Source organism: Bubalus bubalis, chromosome 3, assembly GCF_019923935.1.
Source record: "Bubalus bubalis isolate 160015118507 breed Murrah chromosome 3, NDDB_SH_1, whole genome shotgun sequence".
In the NCBI taxonomy this organism is placed as follows: Eukaryota; Metazoa; Chordata; class Mammalia; order Artiodactyla; family Bovidae; genus Bubalus; species Bubalus bubalis.
Genome location: NC_059159.1, coordinates 148,633,400 through 148,653,180, shown reverse-complemented (window position 1 = coordinate 148,653,180; position 19,781 = coordinate 148,633,400). Strand labels below are relative to the sequence as shown.

General features: G+C 47.5%; 1 protein-coding gene across 4 annotated transcripts in view; it reads left to right on the top strand.

Moving 5' to 3' along the window:
* The window catches only part of SYK (spleen associated tyrosine kinase), a 108,144-nt gene that overhangs the window by 31,717 nt on the left and 56,646 nt on the right, over positions 1-19,781 (top strand). For 3 of the 4 annotated variants that reach the window (XM_006067990.3, XM_006067987.3, XM_006067988.3), the window contains exon 2: positions 18,830-19,258. In XM_006067990.3, coding sequence (XP_006068052.1) covers positions 18,857-19,258 — 402 coding nt within the window. In that variant the 5' untranslated portion in view covers positions 18,830-18,856. Of the gene's footprint in view, positions 1-2,203; positions 2,327-18,829; positions 19,259-19,781 lie in introns of those variants that run through there. The other variant, XM_006067989.3, reaches the window with a different exon arrangement.

Here is a 19,781-nt window from a genome sequence, read left to right as displayed (position 1 = left end):
TTCAGCTGAGGACCGAAAGGCAGTAGCTAAGAGAGGGGCTGGCTTCCCACACTGGCTCTCCCACTAATACCTGTGAGTTTTTTGAGAAGCAACTGACTTTTCGGAGCCCAATACCCAGATGTGTGAGTTGGGGATTCCAGCCACCACTATCTTTAGGGATACTGTGCAGGTCAGCCGACGCCCTGCAAGGGAGCTGCTTCTGCTTGCCACCCTTGTCATCATCCATCTCACAGTCATCAGATGTCAGCACTAAGCTTGTTTGTGCCTTGGGTTTATCACTCATAAAATGGTAATGCTTTTTTGCATTAAGCTGTCATTTTTGCTAGCTTTAGGTACAGATTGGCTACTGTTACTTTTCTGAACACATCCTTGTGAGTGTCCTGGCCTCACCCAAGTAAACCACCCACCGAACTCCTTCCAGCTTCAAGTGTTTGGAGAGGGTGTTTCTCCATCTTGCCTTTCCAAGGATATTTCCTCACCTGTTTCTGGGTGAAGCCTGGCTAGGCTCCTCCAGCTGTTTTTCCAGGTGAAGGGAATGGCACAGCCTCGAGTGAGACATTCAAATTTGTGCTTCCTGCAGAGTGTGTGGGTGTTTGGTAGATCCTTGAATAGCACCGCCTGTCTCAACTTGAAGGACCTCACAAAAGGCCCTTTGTGAAGTTGTGTCTCCTGCTGGTACTACAGGTGGCTGTCTGCCAGGAGGTCTGAGAGCAGAGTCAGAGATGGCTGGCACAGGTACTCTGACGCTGAACTCTGGCCTTCCTGCCGTAAAGACCATATCTGCTCACCTCTCCAATCTCCAGACAGAAATTAGCATCCTGAGATTGCTGATAAGTCCTTTCCTAGGATTTCTCTTTTATTTGATCCAGCGTTCAGGTGGAATTTGATATTTATAATGTCCTAGGGCTGTTTATGGCACCCCCACTCCAGTACTCTTGCCTGGCAAATCCCTTGGACAGAGGAGCCTGGTAGGCTGCAGTCCAAGGGGTCACTAAGAGTCGAGCATGACTGAGCGACCTCACTTTCTCTTTTCACTTTCACCCATTGGAGAAGGAAATGACAACCCCCTTCAGTGTTCTTGCCTGGAGAACCCCAGGGAGGGGGGAGCCTGGTGGGCTGCCCTCTCTGGGGTCACACAGAGTCGGACACGACTGAAGTGACTTAGCAGCAGCAGCAGGGCTGTTTAAGGGATTTCCCAGGTGGCACTACTGGTAAAGAACCTGCCTGCCAATGCAAGAGACCTAAGAACTGCAGGTTCGATTCCTGGGTTGGTAAGATCTCCTGCAGGAGAACATGGCAACCCACTCCAGCATTCTTGCCTGGAGAATCACATGGACAGAGGAGCCTGGTGGGCTACAGTCCATTGGGTCTCAAGGAGTCAGACATGACTGAAGTGACTTATCACATACGCATGCATGCAAGGGCTGTTTAAAGTATAAAATAACCAAGATGACTTTGGTATACCCCAGCTAGCACTTTGGAGCTTCCCTGGTGGCTCAGATGGTGAAGAATCTTCCCGCAATGCAGGAGGCCCAGGTTTAATCCCTGAGTCAGGAAGATCCCCTGGATAAGGGACTGGCTATCCACCCTAGTGGGCTTCCGGTGGCTCAGCATAAAGAATCTGCCTGTAATGCAGCAGACCCTGCTTCAATTCCTGGGTCTGGAAGATCCCCTGGAGGAGGGCATGGCAACCCACTCTGGTACCCTTGCCTGGAGAATCCCGTGGACAGAAGAGCCTGGCAGGCTGCCTCCATAGGGTCACACAGAGTTGGACACGACTGATGTGACTAATCAGCAGCAGCAGCAGTATCTATTCCAGTATTCTTGCCTGGAGAACCCCCATGCACAGATGAGCCTGGTGGGCTACAGCTCTTGGGGTCACAAAGAGTCAGACACAACTGAGTGACTAACACTAACACACACCTAGCACTTCAGGACACAGTTCCTTCAGTAAGAACTCTTGGGAGAGTGAATTTCCTGACTGGCTCAACACAAGCAGGCTCAGCCATTGGCACGCTCTGTTCTGGTGGGTTCCATGTCCCTGGCGGGTCCATTTGTGTAAGTGAACAAGGCCAGTTGTGTGGGGATCTGCACTTCTGCTTTCTGGCTGGTTCGCTGAAATGGGAGGAGAAGGCCCACTTCCCTAATTGCAGACACAGCGCAGACAGGAAGGACTCCAGTTGGTAAGGCTTGTCTTCTGCTTTCTCTCCATATCTGCTGTTTCCCCTTTAAATACGTCTCTCCGTCTTGGGCTTGTTCACTTTCCACGCTCCGCGCTGTCCTGGGCTTCTAACTGCAGACCTGCACTTGAATCCAGAAAAGGAAGGTAGGTCACATGTGTGGGAATCAAGTAAATCCAGAATGGTGACCTTGGAGCTCTCCCCTCTGTGACTGCCCATAGGAAGGGTGGTGCACTCGTATTTCAGGGAGTTCATGTCTGTGCTCATGCGCTGTGTGTTCTCTGCCCTGTGCAGGCAGTCTTCTCCCACTGAACACATGCCCAGAAGAGCAGGACTCAGGTCTTTGCCATCCTACTTCTTGCCTATAGTTACTGTGTAGTCAGACCATCTCTCTCTTTCATAGAACCCTTTGCCAGCTATGTAAGCACTGGATATATTTATGTCACAGGTTTATGACATCTAAGGATACCGTCATATATTTCTATAGTATTTTGCCATCATGAGACCAGAAAAAAAGGGATGGCAATTTTTCATGTATGCCTAGTAAAACTTTTAGTAGTTGTGATCCTTTCATTTGTGTGTCTATGTGTGTGTGCTCAGTCATGTCTGAATCTTTGCAACCCCATGGACTGTAGCCTTCCAGGCTCTTCTGTCCATGAGATATTCCAAGCAAAAATACTGGAGTGGGTTGCCATTTCCTCCTCCAGGGGATCTTCCTGACCCAGGGATTGAACCCATGTCTCTTGATTCTCCTGCATTGGCAAGTGAATTCTTTACCACTGTGCCCCTTGATTTAAATGTCTGGTTTTTCCAGCAGCTGCAGGTCCCTGTGAATATCGTGTGGATGAGGTGGGGCTACAGGAAAGTAAAATAGTGCTCAGAAGCTAAAAACCTTCTCCAGGTACTGCCAGAGGGGACAGGACAGGCCAAGTCACTGTGAGGTAACCATGGCTTTGCCAACAGGTCCAGACGTTCTCTGAGTGGGAAGGGGTCTTGGAGGGTCATCTGGATCAGGACCAGGGAAAACTCAGTAATTTTACTGCCTGTTCAAATTTCCTGTGGGATATGCCCAAAGGAAGAGAAGGGCAGTGAGGGGTATCAGCCACCAACAATGTGAATTCTCTCATCTATGACTTTATCTGTTGTTTTTAAATTTCCCAAGAGCAGAGTGGGTGACCAGGTGGTTTTCAGGACACAATGGTTGAGTGAGGTCCATGGTGGGGGTTGGAGGTGGGGAGATGTCCTAGGAACCACTCTGGGTTGACCCAGGCTTCAGCCCACAGTCAACAACCCCAAGAAAGCATGAGAGGGCATCACTAGTGACCACTTGGATGCGTTCCTGTGCTCACTGATTCTTCACTAAGTCTAGCTCACTTTTAATAACTGAATCCTTGTGCATAAATCCAGCTTCATGACGAGCATGCCTCTGACCCAGTGCCCTGGCAGAGGAGTGTCTGGATAACCTTCCCTCCCTAAGGGAGTTGGAGCTGGATTTTCCTGCCTTGAGGTCAGCAGGCACAGTGTGGGGGACTTTAAACTTCTTCCCTGGTTCCCTTCCCAGCTGTGGCAGCAGGCAGCCCAGTTCCACCCCATCTCCAGACTCCCTTCTTCCCTACATCCTGGAGGGAGACAGCTCAATTCCCTTTTCTCTCTACCAGCTCCACTTGGGGAATGAAATATTGGATTATGGCAGAGGTTCTCAAATAAGAAAGTGCTTGAAAATTGCCAGGAAGTTATTTAAAATTCAGACTTGCCTTCTGTACACTGTGTCTCTGGGCCCAAGCTAGGTTGGGGACCCCATTTCCAGGGCTGAGCCTCAAATGCACAGTGTAGTGAATTTCCACCAAGAAGTTGCATCTGTAGTGGCTTTAACCAGTCACACTGGGAAGCGAGGAGAAGTGTAGACAGTAGAGAATCGGGGTCTTCACAGTCCTGGGGGTGGAAGCAGGGGCCCTGGAGAAGATTCCACCACCCACGAGCCACTTCTGCTTGCTCATTGTCTGGAGGCAGGGAAGTCCCCTTCCTATTCCATGGGGTCCTCAACAAAATGAACTGCACATAGAAGATGCCCAACAAACATCCTAAATGAATAAATGATTCATATTTTGAAATTAAATTCACAATGGTGGGCTGGTTGCTTATTTGTAACCGAATATATTAAGAGTTAGAGAAGGCAATGGCACCCCACTCCAGTACTCTTGCCTGGAAAATCCTATGGACGGAGGAGCGTGGTAGGCTGTAGTCCATGGGGTCACGAAGAGTTGGACATGACTGAGCGACTTCACTTTCACTTTTTACTTTCCTGCACTGGAGAAGGAAATGGCAACCCACTCCAGTGTTTTTTCCTGGAGAATCCCAGGGACGGGGGAGCTTGGTGGGCTGCCGTCTATGGGGTCACACAGAGTCGGACATGACTGAAGCGACTTAGCAGCAGCAGCAGCATATTGAGAGTTAATGTTTATGTTAAGTGTTAACGTTTCTGTAGGCATTGATTGTATCTGTGATTTGTGTTAATCATGTTGAGGCAGTATTGGGTGGATATAATAAAGAAGTTCTTGAACATCTTTGTGGAGCCTGAAAACCCAGATGTTGGCTGAGATACATCAGTATTTCCTTGATGCATTTTCAGCACCTTCGGGGTTTTGAAGGCAAGGCAAAAGAACTTGGTTTTGAAAGTTTGGATAGCATTTTCAAGTATTGGAACATCTCATCTCTTCTAAATATCAGTGTAACATCATGTTCTCTCCAGCCTCAGACTTACTTTCTGTGTCTTAAATGTGTGTCTCTGTATCTAAGAATCTCTGTGCTTTACCACAAATGCAGAACAGGGACCACTCGGCAGAAGTTGTGAAGTATGCCTCTGCCTTGGGAGACCCAGTCTGAGGCAGTGTGACCAGCCCAGCAGGCCTCAGAGGGCCTGGGGACAGCCCTGCAGGGTGGTCTCCCAGAAGGCCAGCTGGTATCACTCAGGAAACTGGACAGATATGGGGCCAACTCAGGCTGAGGACTTGGGTTCTGTTTCTCCATGTTGTAGCCGCAGGTCTGGTCACTTGTTTTTTGTTTTTGTTTTTGTTTTTGTTTTTTATTGCAGCCAAATCCTATTGCAGAAGGTAGTGCCCAGAGCCCTTTGCAGACTGATGGAGTGCAGTCATCTGCTGGTGTTGTTTGGGATGGTCCCCTTGTGTCTCCCTTTGCCTGGTCATTTCTCATAACTCATCAGCCAGAGCCTGACTGGCCCAGGAAGAACTCTTCTTCCCCCCGGGCCAAGTTCTGTCCTCTTATTTATGAAAATTAATCAAACCTACAGATGCGGTTTTGCCTTTTACCCAAGTCCAAGTACTTAATTTTCTCAGCTTGAAGCTGCAGAGGGAATTCCCAGGCAAATTTTATCAGGGTTGCTTTGCATTGAGGTGCCTGTGTGGAGTTGAGCAAGATATCTTTTTCCATCTTCCTGATTTTGTTCCCCTCCGTGGTAGGGCTATGACAGAAATTGTCCCTAGATGGTGCTCCCCCAGAGCACCATTTACTGTTGCACTGTCGCCTCCGTCCATATTATAAGGGGAAACTGACCCTATGATGAGAAATCAGCCTACCTTTAATGTGCTAAGGTTCTCCACAGGAAGTAGAAAGGGCTAAACGCTTAGTCAGGGGCAGCACCTGCAGTAGCCATGGTTTGATGGGTCTTAAAAAAAGCTGTGAAGCGCAGGTCAGGGCTGGTGATAACCAGGGCAGATGGGGTTTTTTAAAAAGAACTTGAAAAAGAATAGACACATGCATATGTATAACTGAATTACTTTGCCGCACACTTGAAACTAATATAATATTGTTCATCAACAATACTAAAATATACAATAAAAAAAATTTAAAATATGAGGGGAAAAAAGAAAAAAAATACAAATAAGCAAATGATCAATTTGTAACTGAAATTTTTAGCACTAAAATATTGGGATTTTTTTTATGGAATCTATGATTAAGATAGACATTATGATCAATAAAAATATTCCACACTCTAAAAGATAAAATTAAAAATTTTTTAAATTACAAAGACATAGGCTACCTCTTCTAGTTCTACACCAAGTTTAAAAGCACTGAAATGAACACAGATTTAGAAAACAAGAATAATACATTTAAGTACACAATCTTATGTTGCTATTGTTTATGCACTAAGTCATATCTCACTCTTGTGATCCCAAGGACTGCAACCCACCAGGCTCCTCTGTCCATGTGATTTCCTAGGCAAGAATATTGGAATGAGTTGCCATTTCCTACGCCAGGGGATCTTCCTGACCCAGGGATCAACCCTGAGTCTGCCACATTACATGCAGATTCTTTACCACTGAGCTACCAGCAAATCCCTTATACCAAGGCATCATTGTGTTTCTACCCATGAAGTGGAGGCTCTTCGGGGCAAGTGGGAGAGAGTGGAGGAGAGTCACACATAGCCGATCCTCATTATTCATGGATTCCATTTTTACAAATTCACCTTCTTACTAAAATAGATTTGCAACCCCTACATCAATACTCACTTTGATTTTGTGGTCATTCATCTACATGCACAGGATAGGGAAAAATGTGAGTCATTCAAGTCGTTCCCAGCTGAGGTTGAATGAAGAGTCACTCTGTCCTCTTGTCTCAGCTCATCCTGCAAACAGGTATCCTTCCCATAGTCTCTTTAGTGCCATGTTTTTTGTATATTTTTGTGTGTTGTTGTTGTTGTTGTTTAAAAGGGCCCCAAGCATAGTGCTGAAGTGCTATCTGGTATTTCTAAGGGCAAGAAGGCTATTAAGTGACTTATGGAGAAAACACACACTAGATAAGCTTCCCTCAGGCATAAATTATAGGGTTGTTGGCTATGAGTGAACTGTTGATGTCAATCATATATACGAAATGAGTTTCTTTAAACAGGAACACACATAAAATGAAATTATATATTGATCTGTTGACAAAAATATCATGGATCAGAGGCTCAAAAGAACCCAACCCAATCTTTCTGTATGAGCAATAGTTCAGCATTTGAAAATTCATTGTTCACAACACCTATATAGAACATATATATGCACGCTAAGTTGCTTCAGTCGTGTCTGACTCTTTGCGACTCTGTAGACTGTAGCCTCCCAGTCTCCTCTGTCCATGGGATTCTCCAGGCAAAAATACTGGAGTGGGTTGCCATTCCCTTCTTCAGAGGATCTTCCCAACCCAGGGATCAAATTTGTGTCTCATACATTTCCTGCATTGGCAGGTGGGTTCGTTACCACTAGCACCACCATAGAACATAACTAGTCACAAATAATGACAGTCAACTGTGGTTTGTTTCATGCATTGGATGAAAAGAGAATAGAGCCAAGGGTAGCAATATTGACATGATAGAGAGAAGAGGAGGAAGGGAAGGAAAGGATGCTATGAAAGTGGGTGAGTTACAATGTTGTCAGAGACAGTAACTTACTCTCAACTTTAGGGTCTGCCTCTGATCCTGGTTTCCAGGCTTGGATACCAAGGCCTTTGCAGGACTTGGGGTCAGTGCCTCTGATGGTCTTCAGTGTGTAGAAGTGGGGATAGAGGAAGACAGACTGGGGTGGCAGTTCCTAGGGGCACTCACTAGGTACGTATACCTCAGTTCCCTCCCTCCTGACCTTAGGGGTTCATCTCTTCCGCCCTCAATACCTGAAAGTTTTATTCTGACTCTGCCAGAACCTAGCCTCTAGGTACTTCCCTCACTCAATCCAAGATCTGGGGCCTTGTTCGTCAACAAGTCCTTCAAATATTTATGAAGCTGCTTTGTTCCTCTCATCTGACCCTATTCCACGTGCTGTATTAGTTATCTGTTGTTGTACAACAGATTTCCCTCAGCTTAGTAGCTTAAAACAGCAATAATCATGTAGTAACCCTCACAGTGTCTGTGGGTCTGGTTTTGAGGTGGCCTGGCCTGGCTCACGGTCTCCTGTGAGGCTGCAGTCACAAGTGCTGCATTGTCTGAAAGCCCATCGGGGCCTGGAGGACCCTCTTTTGAGGTGGCTTTCCCTCCTGGCAAGTTCATGCTGGCTGTTGGCTGGAGGTCTCAGTTCCCCAAAGAGCTCCTTGAGCATCCTCATGACTTGGTATCTGGCTTTCCCCAGATTGGGACTTCCCTGGTGGCTCAGATGGTAAAGATTCTGTGTGCGTTCAATCCCTGGGTCAGGAAGATCCCCTGGAGAGGGGATTGGCAACCCACTCAAATATTTTTGCCTGGAGAATTCCATGGACAGAGGGGCCTGGCAGGCTCTAGTCCATGGGGTTCCAAAGAGTCAGACACGACTGAGCGACTAACACTTTCACTTCTTTTTCCCCGGGGTGAGTGATCCAGAAACAGGGGGAAATTGTAAAGGCCTTTATAGACTAGCCTCAGGCATCACACATTATCACTGTGCAGTCAGCCCTCAGTCAGGGTAGGAGGGCTGGAAAGGATCTGTGGAGCCATCAAGGAGACTGGCTGCCACGTATACATTCTAATTCTCCACCAAGCTTTGCAGGGTGGAAGCCCATTTTTAGGGGTGTCTCTGTTCTAGACAGGGCTTCCCTGGTGCCTCAGATGGTAAAGAATATGCCTGCAATGTGGAAGACTCAGGTTTGATCCCTGGGTTGGAAGGATCCCTGGAAAGATCCCGCTAGTGGCAAGCAAACCCACTCTAGTATTCTTGTATGGAGAATTCCATGGACAAAGGATCCTGGTGGGCTACAGTCCATGGGGTCACAAAGAGTCAGACACAACTGAGTGACTAACACTTTCTGTTCTAGGCAACAGGAAACAATACAGAAACACACTGATCCTTATGAAATATCTATTCTAATGGCTTTCAAGATTCAGACAAGGAAAAAATAGGTTTTAAAAGCTGAGGTGGATGAGCGTGCAGATCCTAGCCCTCCTTTCTCATGCTGAATTCACTCTGATTGTTCTCTGGTAGGGAACACATTTCCTTCCACCTGAGTTGTGGGTTCCAAACAGCTTTTGCAGCTGCTATCCTGGGTGTGAGCGGCTGTACCTAACCTTGCACGCAGGCTGCCCCTAGAAGGGTGACTTTTTCTTTTAACTTTGCTAATCTTATCTGAGACATTGTGTTTATGATGGCAAGCATGGGCTATTCCTCTTAATCTATGAAACTGCTGTACGATAAGCTAGAACTACACAAGTGATATTTTCCAAGCTAATTGCATTGTAAAGGGCAAAGGTTGTGCAGGCAGCCTTGGCGCTGGAAATGGGGAAAATGGACTTTGAGAGGTTAGTTGAAGGGAAGATTGTAACATGTCAGAAGTGCAGAGCACAGTGCTGCTTAAATGGAACGAGACAGTCAGGAGGATGCTCGTAGGATTCCAGGGGTTCATCATCTGTCCCAGGAATCCGTTTCTGTAGGCTCAAGGCGGGGCTGCTGATGGGGCTCCTTAGGTGAGGCAGCCAGAATCAAAGCCCAGTGATGAAATAATCTCTATTCTAGAGATAACTCCTCCGAGGGCGTTGAATGCAGGATGAAGCCTTAGCTGATTAGGCAGGATTTAAAGTAAGGAATCATTGTCTGTGGTTCAATTCGAGCTTCCCTCATCCTTGTGTGAGAATGTCTGTTGGGGGTGGTGTGCGCACATGCACATACACAAAGATACACACTCACATCACACACTCCTTTCAAGTGCGGGCTGCCCATACCTCCCCCTTCACCATCCTACCATGAACCATTCCTTTGGTTTTTTATTCAGAGCCTCCGTTCATGGAGTCCCAGTTGCCATGGGCAGCCCCCGCACCATCCTTTGTGACTGTAGTGAGTTACGGTGACTTTGGTGCTACTGCCGCCACTTTCATAGGTACAGAACTGTGGCTCTAATGGGCCTGGGAATCAGGAACTGGGATGATGCCAGCCTGTATGGCGCTCAGGCTCTGCTCTGCACCCCTGACTCTGCTACCTTCAGAGTCAAGGCACACTTACCTCCACAGGGCTCTGTTCCTTTCCACCCCTCCCTGTCCTGTGCTCAGAGTGATCATGGTAATAAACGAGAGAGTGGGATATTCATTTATCTAATTTATTGGTGAAGATGCTCTAGCAATGGAAAGAACACACAGGTTTGTGGGCAGATGTAATGATTAACACAATGACTTCCAGTCGGGGAATATTTGGGGACTGTGTCCAGGGAACTTTTGGCAGTGTCTGGAGATGGTTTTCATGATTGGGGGATGGGAGAAAGCTGTTGGCATTACTGGCAAAGGCCAGGATTCCTGCTACCCGGCCTATGGTTGATAAGAAGCCCCAGAGCAGAGAATGATCTGGCCCAGATGTCAAGTGTATGAGGTTGAGAAGCATGGTGCTGATGCATTGAGAAGAGACAGATGGAAATGGGTGATACCAATCAAAAGAGTGTGAGCTGGCCACATGCAGCCTTCTTAGTATGTAAATAGAGGCTGGAGGACGTGCTTTGATCACATGCGATAGGGCAGCTTTTCACTTGCAAGTAGCCCAGTATGGCTACCAGGAGCTGAGGTCAGCCAGGGCCACGTCTATGGGCCACTGACAGCAGCTCCAGAGGGACCTGTGCATTTGTGTGTTTAGATCTCGGCCGTGGTGGCACAAAGCCCGCTACACCATTAAGAGGGTCTTGGGCAAAATGGAATTGTGTGGATCTTGAAAGAGGTTGGACACATGTTCTCCAAGGTTCTCTCACTCTGGCACCATGCTCTCCACCTGGGCAGAGCAGCAGCTGCACAGTGAGAGTTCATATTACTAAAGAAATATGTATTCACTGTGGAAACTCTAAAAAGGAGTGAACAACACATTTCCATTTATTAGGTATTTTGTGAGCACCTGGGAAGCCCCTAAGTGTTTGGGATGCAGGTCAACTGTTGGGGTTGCAGGTCAATTTGTAGACCTCGGAGCTTACATTATACATGGGCCTGCTTGTGGTGAATGGATTCAGGAAATAAACCTTTTCAGGAGCTGAAGATAAAGGGGTCATGAAGCCACCTTAGACTCGGCCATCAGCATCACCCCTCTGAGGAGGTGACATGAGCTGAGACCACAGGCTTGAGAAGGAGGAAACCAGTCAGTGGTGGGAGGGGGTGGGCGGGTGCAGGGGGAAAGTGCCATGGCCAGGACAGGAAGAAGGATGGCGTGGCTGGATGTGGTGAGCATGGGTGAGATGGGCAAATGGGCAAGAGAAGGAAGGGGCTTGGGCCAAATCAAGTAGACTTTGAAGGTCGGGGGAGGAGGATGTGTCTGAGAGAGGGTGATGCTTCTGCCTGCTGGCATGGGGGGGGGCGCAGTGGACCAGAAGAAGAGTCGGACGGAAGGGGAAACTAACGAGGTAAGACTTGCATTCACATGAGCGAGAGCTGATGAACATTCCACCCAGGGAATGTCAAGGGAAACAAAGAGAAGCCATGACTTTGGGATACCTTTTAGAGGAAAACTGATGAGAGCTTCCTGGAGATCAACTGGTCCAACTTCCTTCAAGAGTCCTTGATGGAGACCCCAGCCCTTGATGGAGCCCCTTTGGTCTTTCAATGAAGCTCACTGTTTCCCAAGGGGACACATTACTGGGTGGGCTGGACCCATCTGAAAGAAAATATGTTCTTTTTCTTAATTAATTTTTACTGAAGTACAGTTGATTTATAATGTTGTGTTAGTTTCTACCATACAGCAGAATGAATCAACTATATGTACACATGTATCTCTTCTTTTTTGGATTTCCTCCCTATTTAGGTGACCACAGAACACTGAGTAGAGTTCCCTGAGCTATACAGTAGGTTTTCATTACTTATCTGTTTTATACATTGTGGCCTATATATGTTAATCTCAATCTCCCAGTTCATCTTGCCTTCTCTTTTCTCCTTTGTATCCATATGTTTGTTATCTGTATCTGTGTCTCTATTTCTGCTTTGCAAATAAGATCATCTAGTTAGCAGATTGGGCTTCCCAGGTGGCTCAGTGGTAAAGAATCTGCCAAAGCAGGAGACACAGGTTCTATCCCTGGGTTGGGAAGATCCCTGGATGAGGGCATGGCAATCCACTCTAGTATTCTTATGTAGAGAATCCCATGGACAGAGGAGCCTGGCAGGGTACAGTCTATGGAGTTTCAGAAGAGCTAGACATGATTTAGCAACTAAACAGAAGCAACAAGTGAGTGGATTAAACATGCATGATGAGTGAAAGGGAGGGATCCTGAGTCTTTAGGGTCTTGTCCTGAGCAACTGGTTAGAGTTAATGTCATTTTCTTAATTAAGAGAGGCTCAGGGAGACCATACATGAGCAACTGAAAGCCCATTTTGGGCATCTGAAGGTTGAGTTGCCTTTTAGATTTTCAGTGGAAGCATCAGATAAGCAGCGTTTAGTTCAGAAGCTCAGCCAGGAGAGGTGGATGTGGGATCCATGGGCACATGGGGGCCATATGCAGGGAGAAGACGCAGATGAAGACCCCACACTGGGCTGCAGAGTAAGCAAAGGAAGGAGCCATGGTTGGGGTAGGAGTTGGCCAAGCAGAGGGACTGACCCACTAAAGTGTGGGTTCTGGGCAGCACCCACTGCTAACAGGAGATCAGGAAGGACAGGGCCCTTGGAATGACCTTGAGTTTGGCCATGTAAAGATTGATGACACTGGTGAGAGTAGATTCATGGAGCATGGAGTAAAGGCCAGGCAGAGGATGGTAGGCAGAAGAGGAGGGGGCAGAGTGGACGCTTTGACAGAAAATACAGAAGAGGCCAGTAAACCCAGCCACAGCCCTTCCTCCATCCCCACCGTCCCCTCAGACCTTCTCTCTCCTTTCCCACTCTCCAGCTGTATATTATTATGTACTTTCATACATACAACCTTTTAAAAGCAAAACTGGATTACTCTGGACACATTATTTTGAAAGCTGCTTTCACTTAATCATACGGTTACCAAGCCCGAGATCGCCACACCGCAGGCCAATAAGTTGAGCACGAGGTGTAGGGACAAGGAATAGCAGCTTTATTCAGACCGAGAAGATGGTGGAGTAGTGTCCCCATCTTGCTGGGGTTTGGATGCTAGTTTCTCTTCTAGAGCAAAGCGGGGCGGTGAGAAGATAAAAAGAATTTGGCGCTAAGTTGTTGCAAATATTTCCTGGTTCCGGTCAGACTGCAGGGGATGTGCTAATTTCTTCTTTCCTGTAGTCATTCACAGGTTGACCAGGTCAAGATATTTCCTGTGAGCTAACCAAAGATATTTTAGCTTAATGCTTAGGCATGGGAGGTAGGGTTCCCAGAGGTGGGTTATTATGTGTACATTAAGTTATTGGGCTTCCCTTGTGGCTCAGTTGGTAAAGAATCTGCCTGCAATGAGGAAGACCTGGGTTCAATCCCCGAGTTGGGAAAGATCCCCTGGAGAAGGGAATGGTTACCCAGTCAAGTATTCTAGCCTGGAGAATTCCATGGACTGTATAGTCCATGGGGTCAAAAAGAGTCAGACACAACTTTTACTTAAGCTATAGGCAGCATCCTTTTAGAGACTGCTCAAAGCCAAAGCAACAGAATACAAAGGTTAAAGAGAAATAGACCCAATATGGAGTCAGACTTGTTCTTCCCATTATAATACCTCGGGCTTCCCTGGTGGCTCAGCAGTAAAGAATCCACCTGTCAATGCAGGAGACACAGGTTTGATCCCTGGGTTGGGAAGATCCCTTGGGAAAGGAAATGGCAACTCACTCCAGTATTTTTGCTTGGGAAATCCCATAGACAGAGGAGCCTGGTGTGCTACAATCCATGGGGTCACAAAGAGTCGAACATGACTTAGCAACTAAACAACAACATCACAATGCCTGCTGCTGCTGTTAAGTCACATCAGTTGTGTTCGACTCTGTGCAACCTTATAGATAGCAGCCTACCAGGCTCTGCTGTCCCTGGGATTCTCCAGGCAAGAACACTGGAGTGGGTTGCCATTTCCTTCTCCAATGCATGAAAGTGAAAAGTGAAAGTGAAGTCGCTCAGTCATGTCCGACTCAGCGACCCCATGGACTTAAGCCTACCAGGCTCTTCTGTCCATGGGATTTTCCAGGCAAGAGTACTGGAGTGGGGTGCCATTGCCTTCTCCACTTAAGTCTCCACTTAAGTTACAATGCCTATTAGTCAACAAATAGTTTGACCACCTGCCATATACCAGGAGCTGTTCCAGGCATCAGGACAGGGCAGTGAACAAAATCTTTCTCTTCTCACCTCCCAGAGCTGGCACTCTGGTGGGAGGACCAAGACAAGAATCTGTCTTCAATAGCAGATTACCACATATTAAAAGGTTGTCACCCATGGAGATGTGCTCTGGAGAGCAACTTAAGCTGGGAAGAGGAATGGGCTACCCCAGGAATCACAAAACATTATTTCATGTTATAAAACATTTTCTTGGTGTGAAATCCACCTTGAACGTGTGTCATAAAAAGCCACAAAGAGCCAGTGAGGCTGCAGTGTTTTGAGGTTTTGCTTTTAAGCTGAAGTGTAGCTGATTTACAATGTCGTATTAACCTCAGGTATACAGCAAAGTGATTCAGCTATACTTATACACACATTCTTTTTCATCTTCTTTTTTTATTATAGTTTACTACAGGACATTGAATATAGTTCCCTGTTCTATACAATAGGGCCTTGTTGTTTATCCATTCCACATAAAATAGTTTGCATCCGCTAGTCCCAAACTCCCAATCCAACTCTCCCCAGTGCTGCAATGTTTTGAGGCTCTCATCTGGCAATAGCATGAAGCCTCACCTTACTCAAGAGCTATCTATGCAGGTATGCACCAGCTGAGGTGCTGGGGGTGTTTGGGAGGAGTTGAAGGGCCTGGTGGAGAAGGAAATGGCAACCCACTCCAGTGTTCTTGCCTGGAGAATCCCAGGGATGGTGGAGCCTGATGGGCTGCCGTCTATGGGGTCACACAGAGTTGGACACAACTGAAGCAACTTAGCAGCAGCAGCAGCAAAAGGGCCTGGTCCATAGAGACCAATGGCCTTTTTTGTTTCTCAGTTTTTGAACTTTAGAATAAAGTGGTTTCACACATGGCAAAAAATAACTGGGAAAGTTGAAATAGACAAAAAACAGGTAGCAAGTTCTAGGCACTGTCGAGGAGAATATTACCCTTGTTGTTAGTCACTCAGTCGTATTTGACTCTTTGTGGTCCCATGGGCTGTAGCCCACCAGGCTCCTCTGTCCATGGAATTTCCCAGGCAAGAAGACTGGCATGGGTTGCCATTTTCTCCTTCAAGGGGATCTTCCTCACCCTGGGGTAGAACCCGCATCTCTTGCACCTTCTGCGTGGATTCTTTACCACTGCACCCCCTGGGAAGCCCCAGGGATATTATCCTATTACCCTGGAAGGCATATTATCCTAGTGGGTGTTAGACAGAGTTTGAGCTACAGATTTCCCCTGGGGTCCAGGGAAATGGAAGATTCAAGCAGTGCCTGTGAGAGAGCGCAGGCGGAGAGGGGAGCATCGCAGTGGGGAAGGCGCTGTCTGTACCGCTTTAGCAAAGTGAACGAGAGCTACTGTCTGAGGAGCAGGGCTGAGAACAGCAGGGTGGGGATGCAGCTTCTGGGCACAGTGACTACAGGAGAGGTGACCATCGTGCATCACCAAGCCTGTGTTATGGAGAAGGTGTCGGGTGGGTGCTGCTGGGAGCTGTCTGAAGAAGGCATAAGAAGAGCATCACAGACGTTGTCCACCCTCCAAATTAAATAGCCCAAGAATCTTCCTTAAGCTGTCCTTGCAATAAACCATCTCCACTGTCAAAACCACCACCGAGAGCAACGGCCCAGTGCATCTTCGTCAGGCCCTCGCTCGGTGTCACCTCCGGCACAGGAAATCACACCATTAGAAAAGGGCTACTCGGCCAGACACTGCTCACACCGAGGGCAGCCAGGCTTTGCTCTCCCAGGGAAGCCAGAGAAGTGCCACCTGCTGAGGCTGAGCCTGCCATGCTCCATCGGAGCCATTCAGGAGCCTCCCACTTGGGGCCTGGAGGATGGGCCTGGCAGGCTGCCTTTCTGCCTGTCTCCTGTCTTGTCACATTCATTCACTTCAATGTGGGATTCACAGCAGACGGCCAGCACCGATGTAAATGTTAGTGGCAAACTGATGAATTTTAAAAATGATAGTGGTTAAAGGTTTGTATAAATTAAAAATACTTATTAACACAATATTGTTTTTGAAGACTTAATGGTTTTCGTTGAGCCTAATGCTGGATGGCAGCTCTGTAAAAAGTCCCTAGAAGTAGGAACAGCCGAGAGTAAGGGTGCATCTGAGGCAGGTGTGCAAGATGGTGTGTGACCCAAGCAGAGGGAGTGTGTGAGCCAGGAAACAGGAGGGGGCAGCCATGGCCTGTGGACTGAGCCTGCTAGAAATGAAGCTGACAGGAAGAGAAGGGTAGGGTGAGCTGTAGGGAACTGTGTGGATATGGGGCAGATGAAGCAGGAATAAGAGGGGAGAGCCTCAAAGGGAAGGGGAGGGCAGCGATGCTTACAGCTGTGCAGTTGGGGAGATGCGTTAAAGAGCCAGTGGGAAGAGATATAGGGGCTTCCCAGGTGGCGCTAGTGGTAAATAACATGCTTGCCAATGCTGGAAACATGAGATGTAGGTTCAATCCCTGGGTCAAGAAGATCCCCTGGAGGAGGGCATGGCAACCCACTCCAGTATTCTTGCCTGGAGAATCCCATGGACAGAAGAGCCTGGAGGGCTACAATCCAGAGGGTGTCAAAGAATTGGACACGATGGAAGCAATTTTACATATATGTATAAGGGATACAGAGAAACAGAACACATGCCAAAGCCATTTTAAAAATAAGCCTAAGAGAAAAACAAGTATTCTCAAAGGACTGTGGGTTCCTGGCTGGGGTAACGCCTGGGCTTTGGAAGGTAGGCAAGTGGTACATGGAAATCGCAGCCTCAGATGCAGTCAGAGCCAGCTTCAACATCACCCAGATTGCTGGCACTGCAGCGAGGCTGGTCCCTGCTCTTAACTGAGTTCAGGTGATGTGCAGGCACATGGAAGCTGGAAAACTGATGGGCTGCAGGGGACAGGAGCTGGAAAGGCAGGTGGGCTCACAGCACATGGCAGGTGAGGACCTGAAAGCCCCATTGCAAGAACAGAGCAGAGCATGAGAAAGGAGTGTGAGGGCCATCACCGTGGAGAGGGGGCTGAACTTGTAACACAGACGGCACAGACGGGTTATTAGCCTGAGAAGGAGAAAGCAGCAGAAGAGAAATATTGTTCTGGAAAGACATGTCTACTCACTGTCTTTCCAGAGAGGGCTTTTGGTTAATAGCAGATGTCTTTGCCTTAAGAGAAAACATGAGCTGTACTTTTAAGAGAAAACAAAACCTTGCTGAGCAATGAATGTTTAGAAACTTCCACAAAGAAAAATTAATGATAGATAGTCAAATATTAAGAGAAGTAAGCAAGAAAATTATTTGTACAACCAAATTATAATAAAACCTATGTCTTTTTTTGGGGGGGGGGAGGTGCTCACTGAGAAATACTGATTTGGCAATATTACCTGGAGAAAAATTTTACCTCTACCAGGCAGGTATTACGTTCTATGGTCCTTTTAAGGTAATTCCTATTGAGAAGAAACTGTTTCATGTAATCATGTGTGTGTACAGGTGTTTGTGTATCTGTGTCTCTGAATGTGTCATGTGTGTGTGTGCGTGTGTAACATGAAGGGGTGTGTGCTTTGCTCTCTCAGTGTACAGATGTAGTCATCTAGATACTTTTCCATTGATGACAAGCCGCTTTTGGTTTACCCTTTTGTATACTTTTTAGACTGGTAATTTAGATTCTTCTCATCTACAACTACAACTGATCAAACAATTTTCCTGTCAAATCATCTTCACATTTCTCTTCTGAAGTGTGTGTCTGTTTAGTGCAAGAGGTAGCTTTTTTGTGACAGATGTCTTTATCAAATGTGGAACCTACACGATATGTTCAATATCAGCTATGTGTTTGGTACAAGGTAGGTTCCAGGAAGTGGTATGGAGGAGAGCAGGGAGGGGTCTGCATGTTACTGAGGCCTGGGGTTTCGGGAGGATGACACTTTTCATGCCTCAGGGCAACTGCTTGCCTGTCCTACCTCCCACCCAAAGGTTTGATGTGATATATAAACATGGCCAGTGCTCAGCTCTCTGGGGTCCAACTACAGTATATGATACAGTAGTCCCTCAGTGTTTATGTAAAAGGAGTCCAGTAACATCTTCACTGCAGGTAACTGACCAACATGAGTGGTCTTGACAGCCATCTCCATCTCCAGAGAGCAATGGACTCCTCTGGGTTCTGTCCCTATGTCCCGGTGACCGGAGTGAGAGCTCCTGAGTCTTATTTTGCAGGAGAACTTCTCTTTTTAGTTTGTCTCTTATAATTCTTTGTTTACAACAACAACAACAAAAAAAGAGAGACAGAGAGCTTGATTTGGCCACATTGGTCCAATGCTCTGTTTTTTGGTTCAATATTGAGAGGATGTGTTTGAAAATCTAATGGTTATGTGGGCAGAAAGGAAGAGGGCAGATTAGCTCGGGCTCTAGACCCAAGTCCCAGAAGGAAGAGCATCCCGCTGACTGGAGGACTTTCCTCCAGGGCTGGAGGGTGTGTCCTCTAACAATGTCTTGCCATTCGGGTCTTGACCACTGCCTGATCTCTGTTTTGCCAGGTGGACACCTGAAGGAAAGGCGCAGGCATGGGTGACGGCGCCAACAACCTGCCCTTCTTCTTCGGCAACATCACTCGGGAGGAGGCGGAAGACTACCTGGTCCAGGGGGGCATGACCGATGGGCTTTACCTGCTGCGCCAGAGCCGCAACTACCTGGGTGGCTTTGCCCTGTCAGTGGCACATGACAGAAAGGCACATCACTACACCATCGAGAGGGAGCTGAATGGCACCTATGCCATCACAGGTGGCCGGGCCCATGGCAGTCCAGCCGAGCTTTGCCACTACCACACCCAGGAGCTGGATGGCCTCATCTGCCTCCTCAAGAAGCCCTTCAACCGGCCGCCAGGGGTGCAGCCCAAGACTGGCCCCTTTGAGGACTTGAAGGAGAACCTCATCCGAGAATACGTGAAACAGACGTGGAACCTACAGGTGGGTGGTGGGTGGTCCTCTGGCAGGTGTGATGAAGGGTCTTATGGCTCACAGGGGCCCTGGAATTCCACACGGGCACCCAGTTGCATAAGAGCTATGCAGTGGTGCTTCAGATAAGCAACCTTCTCCTTAGTCATCAACATGGGCCCCCAAATGTCTCACTCCAAGAAGGCAGCCTTTCCTCTTTTGTGGTCACGCTTGAGAGGGTGGGCCCCTTTGTGCCAGCAATGTGGGTTTCTCCACCACAGGAAACCACTGTCACCCAATTCATGCTGGGCCCTTTCAAAGCAGGATCACTGGGCAAATACTTGTTTTTATTTACCTAAGAGGGTCATACTGAACACACTGATTGGCACTTGATTTTACCCCTTCCTAACATCTCTTCCAGAATTTTCCATGTCAACTAGCACACAGCTAAATCAGCCCCTTACTGGCCATCTGATAGTCCCTCCTGTGGACTATAATTTATTTTACTAGCACATATTGGTAGACACCTTCATTGTTTATAAACAATGCCCCCCCT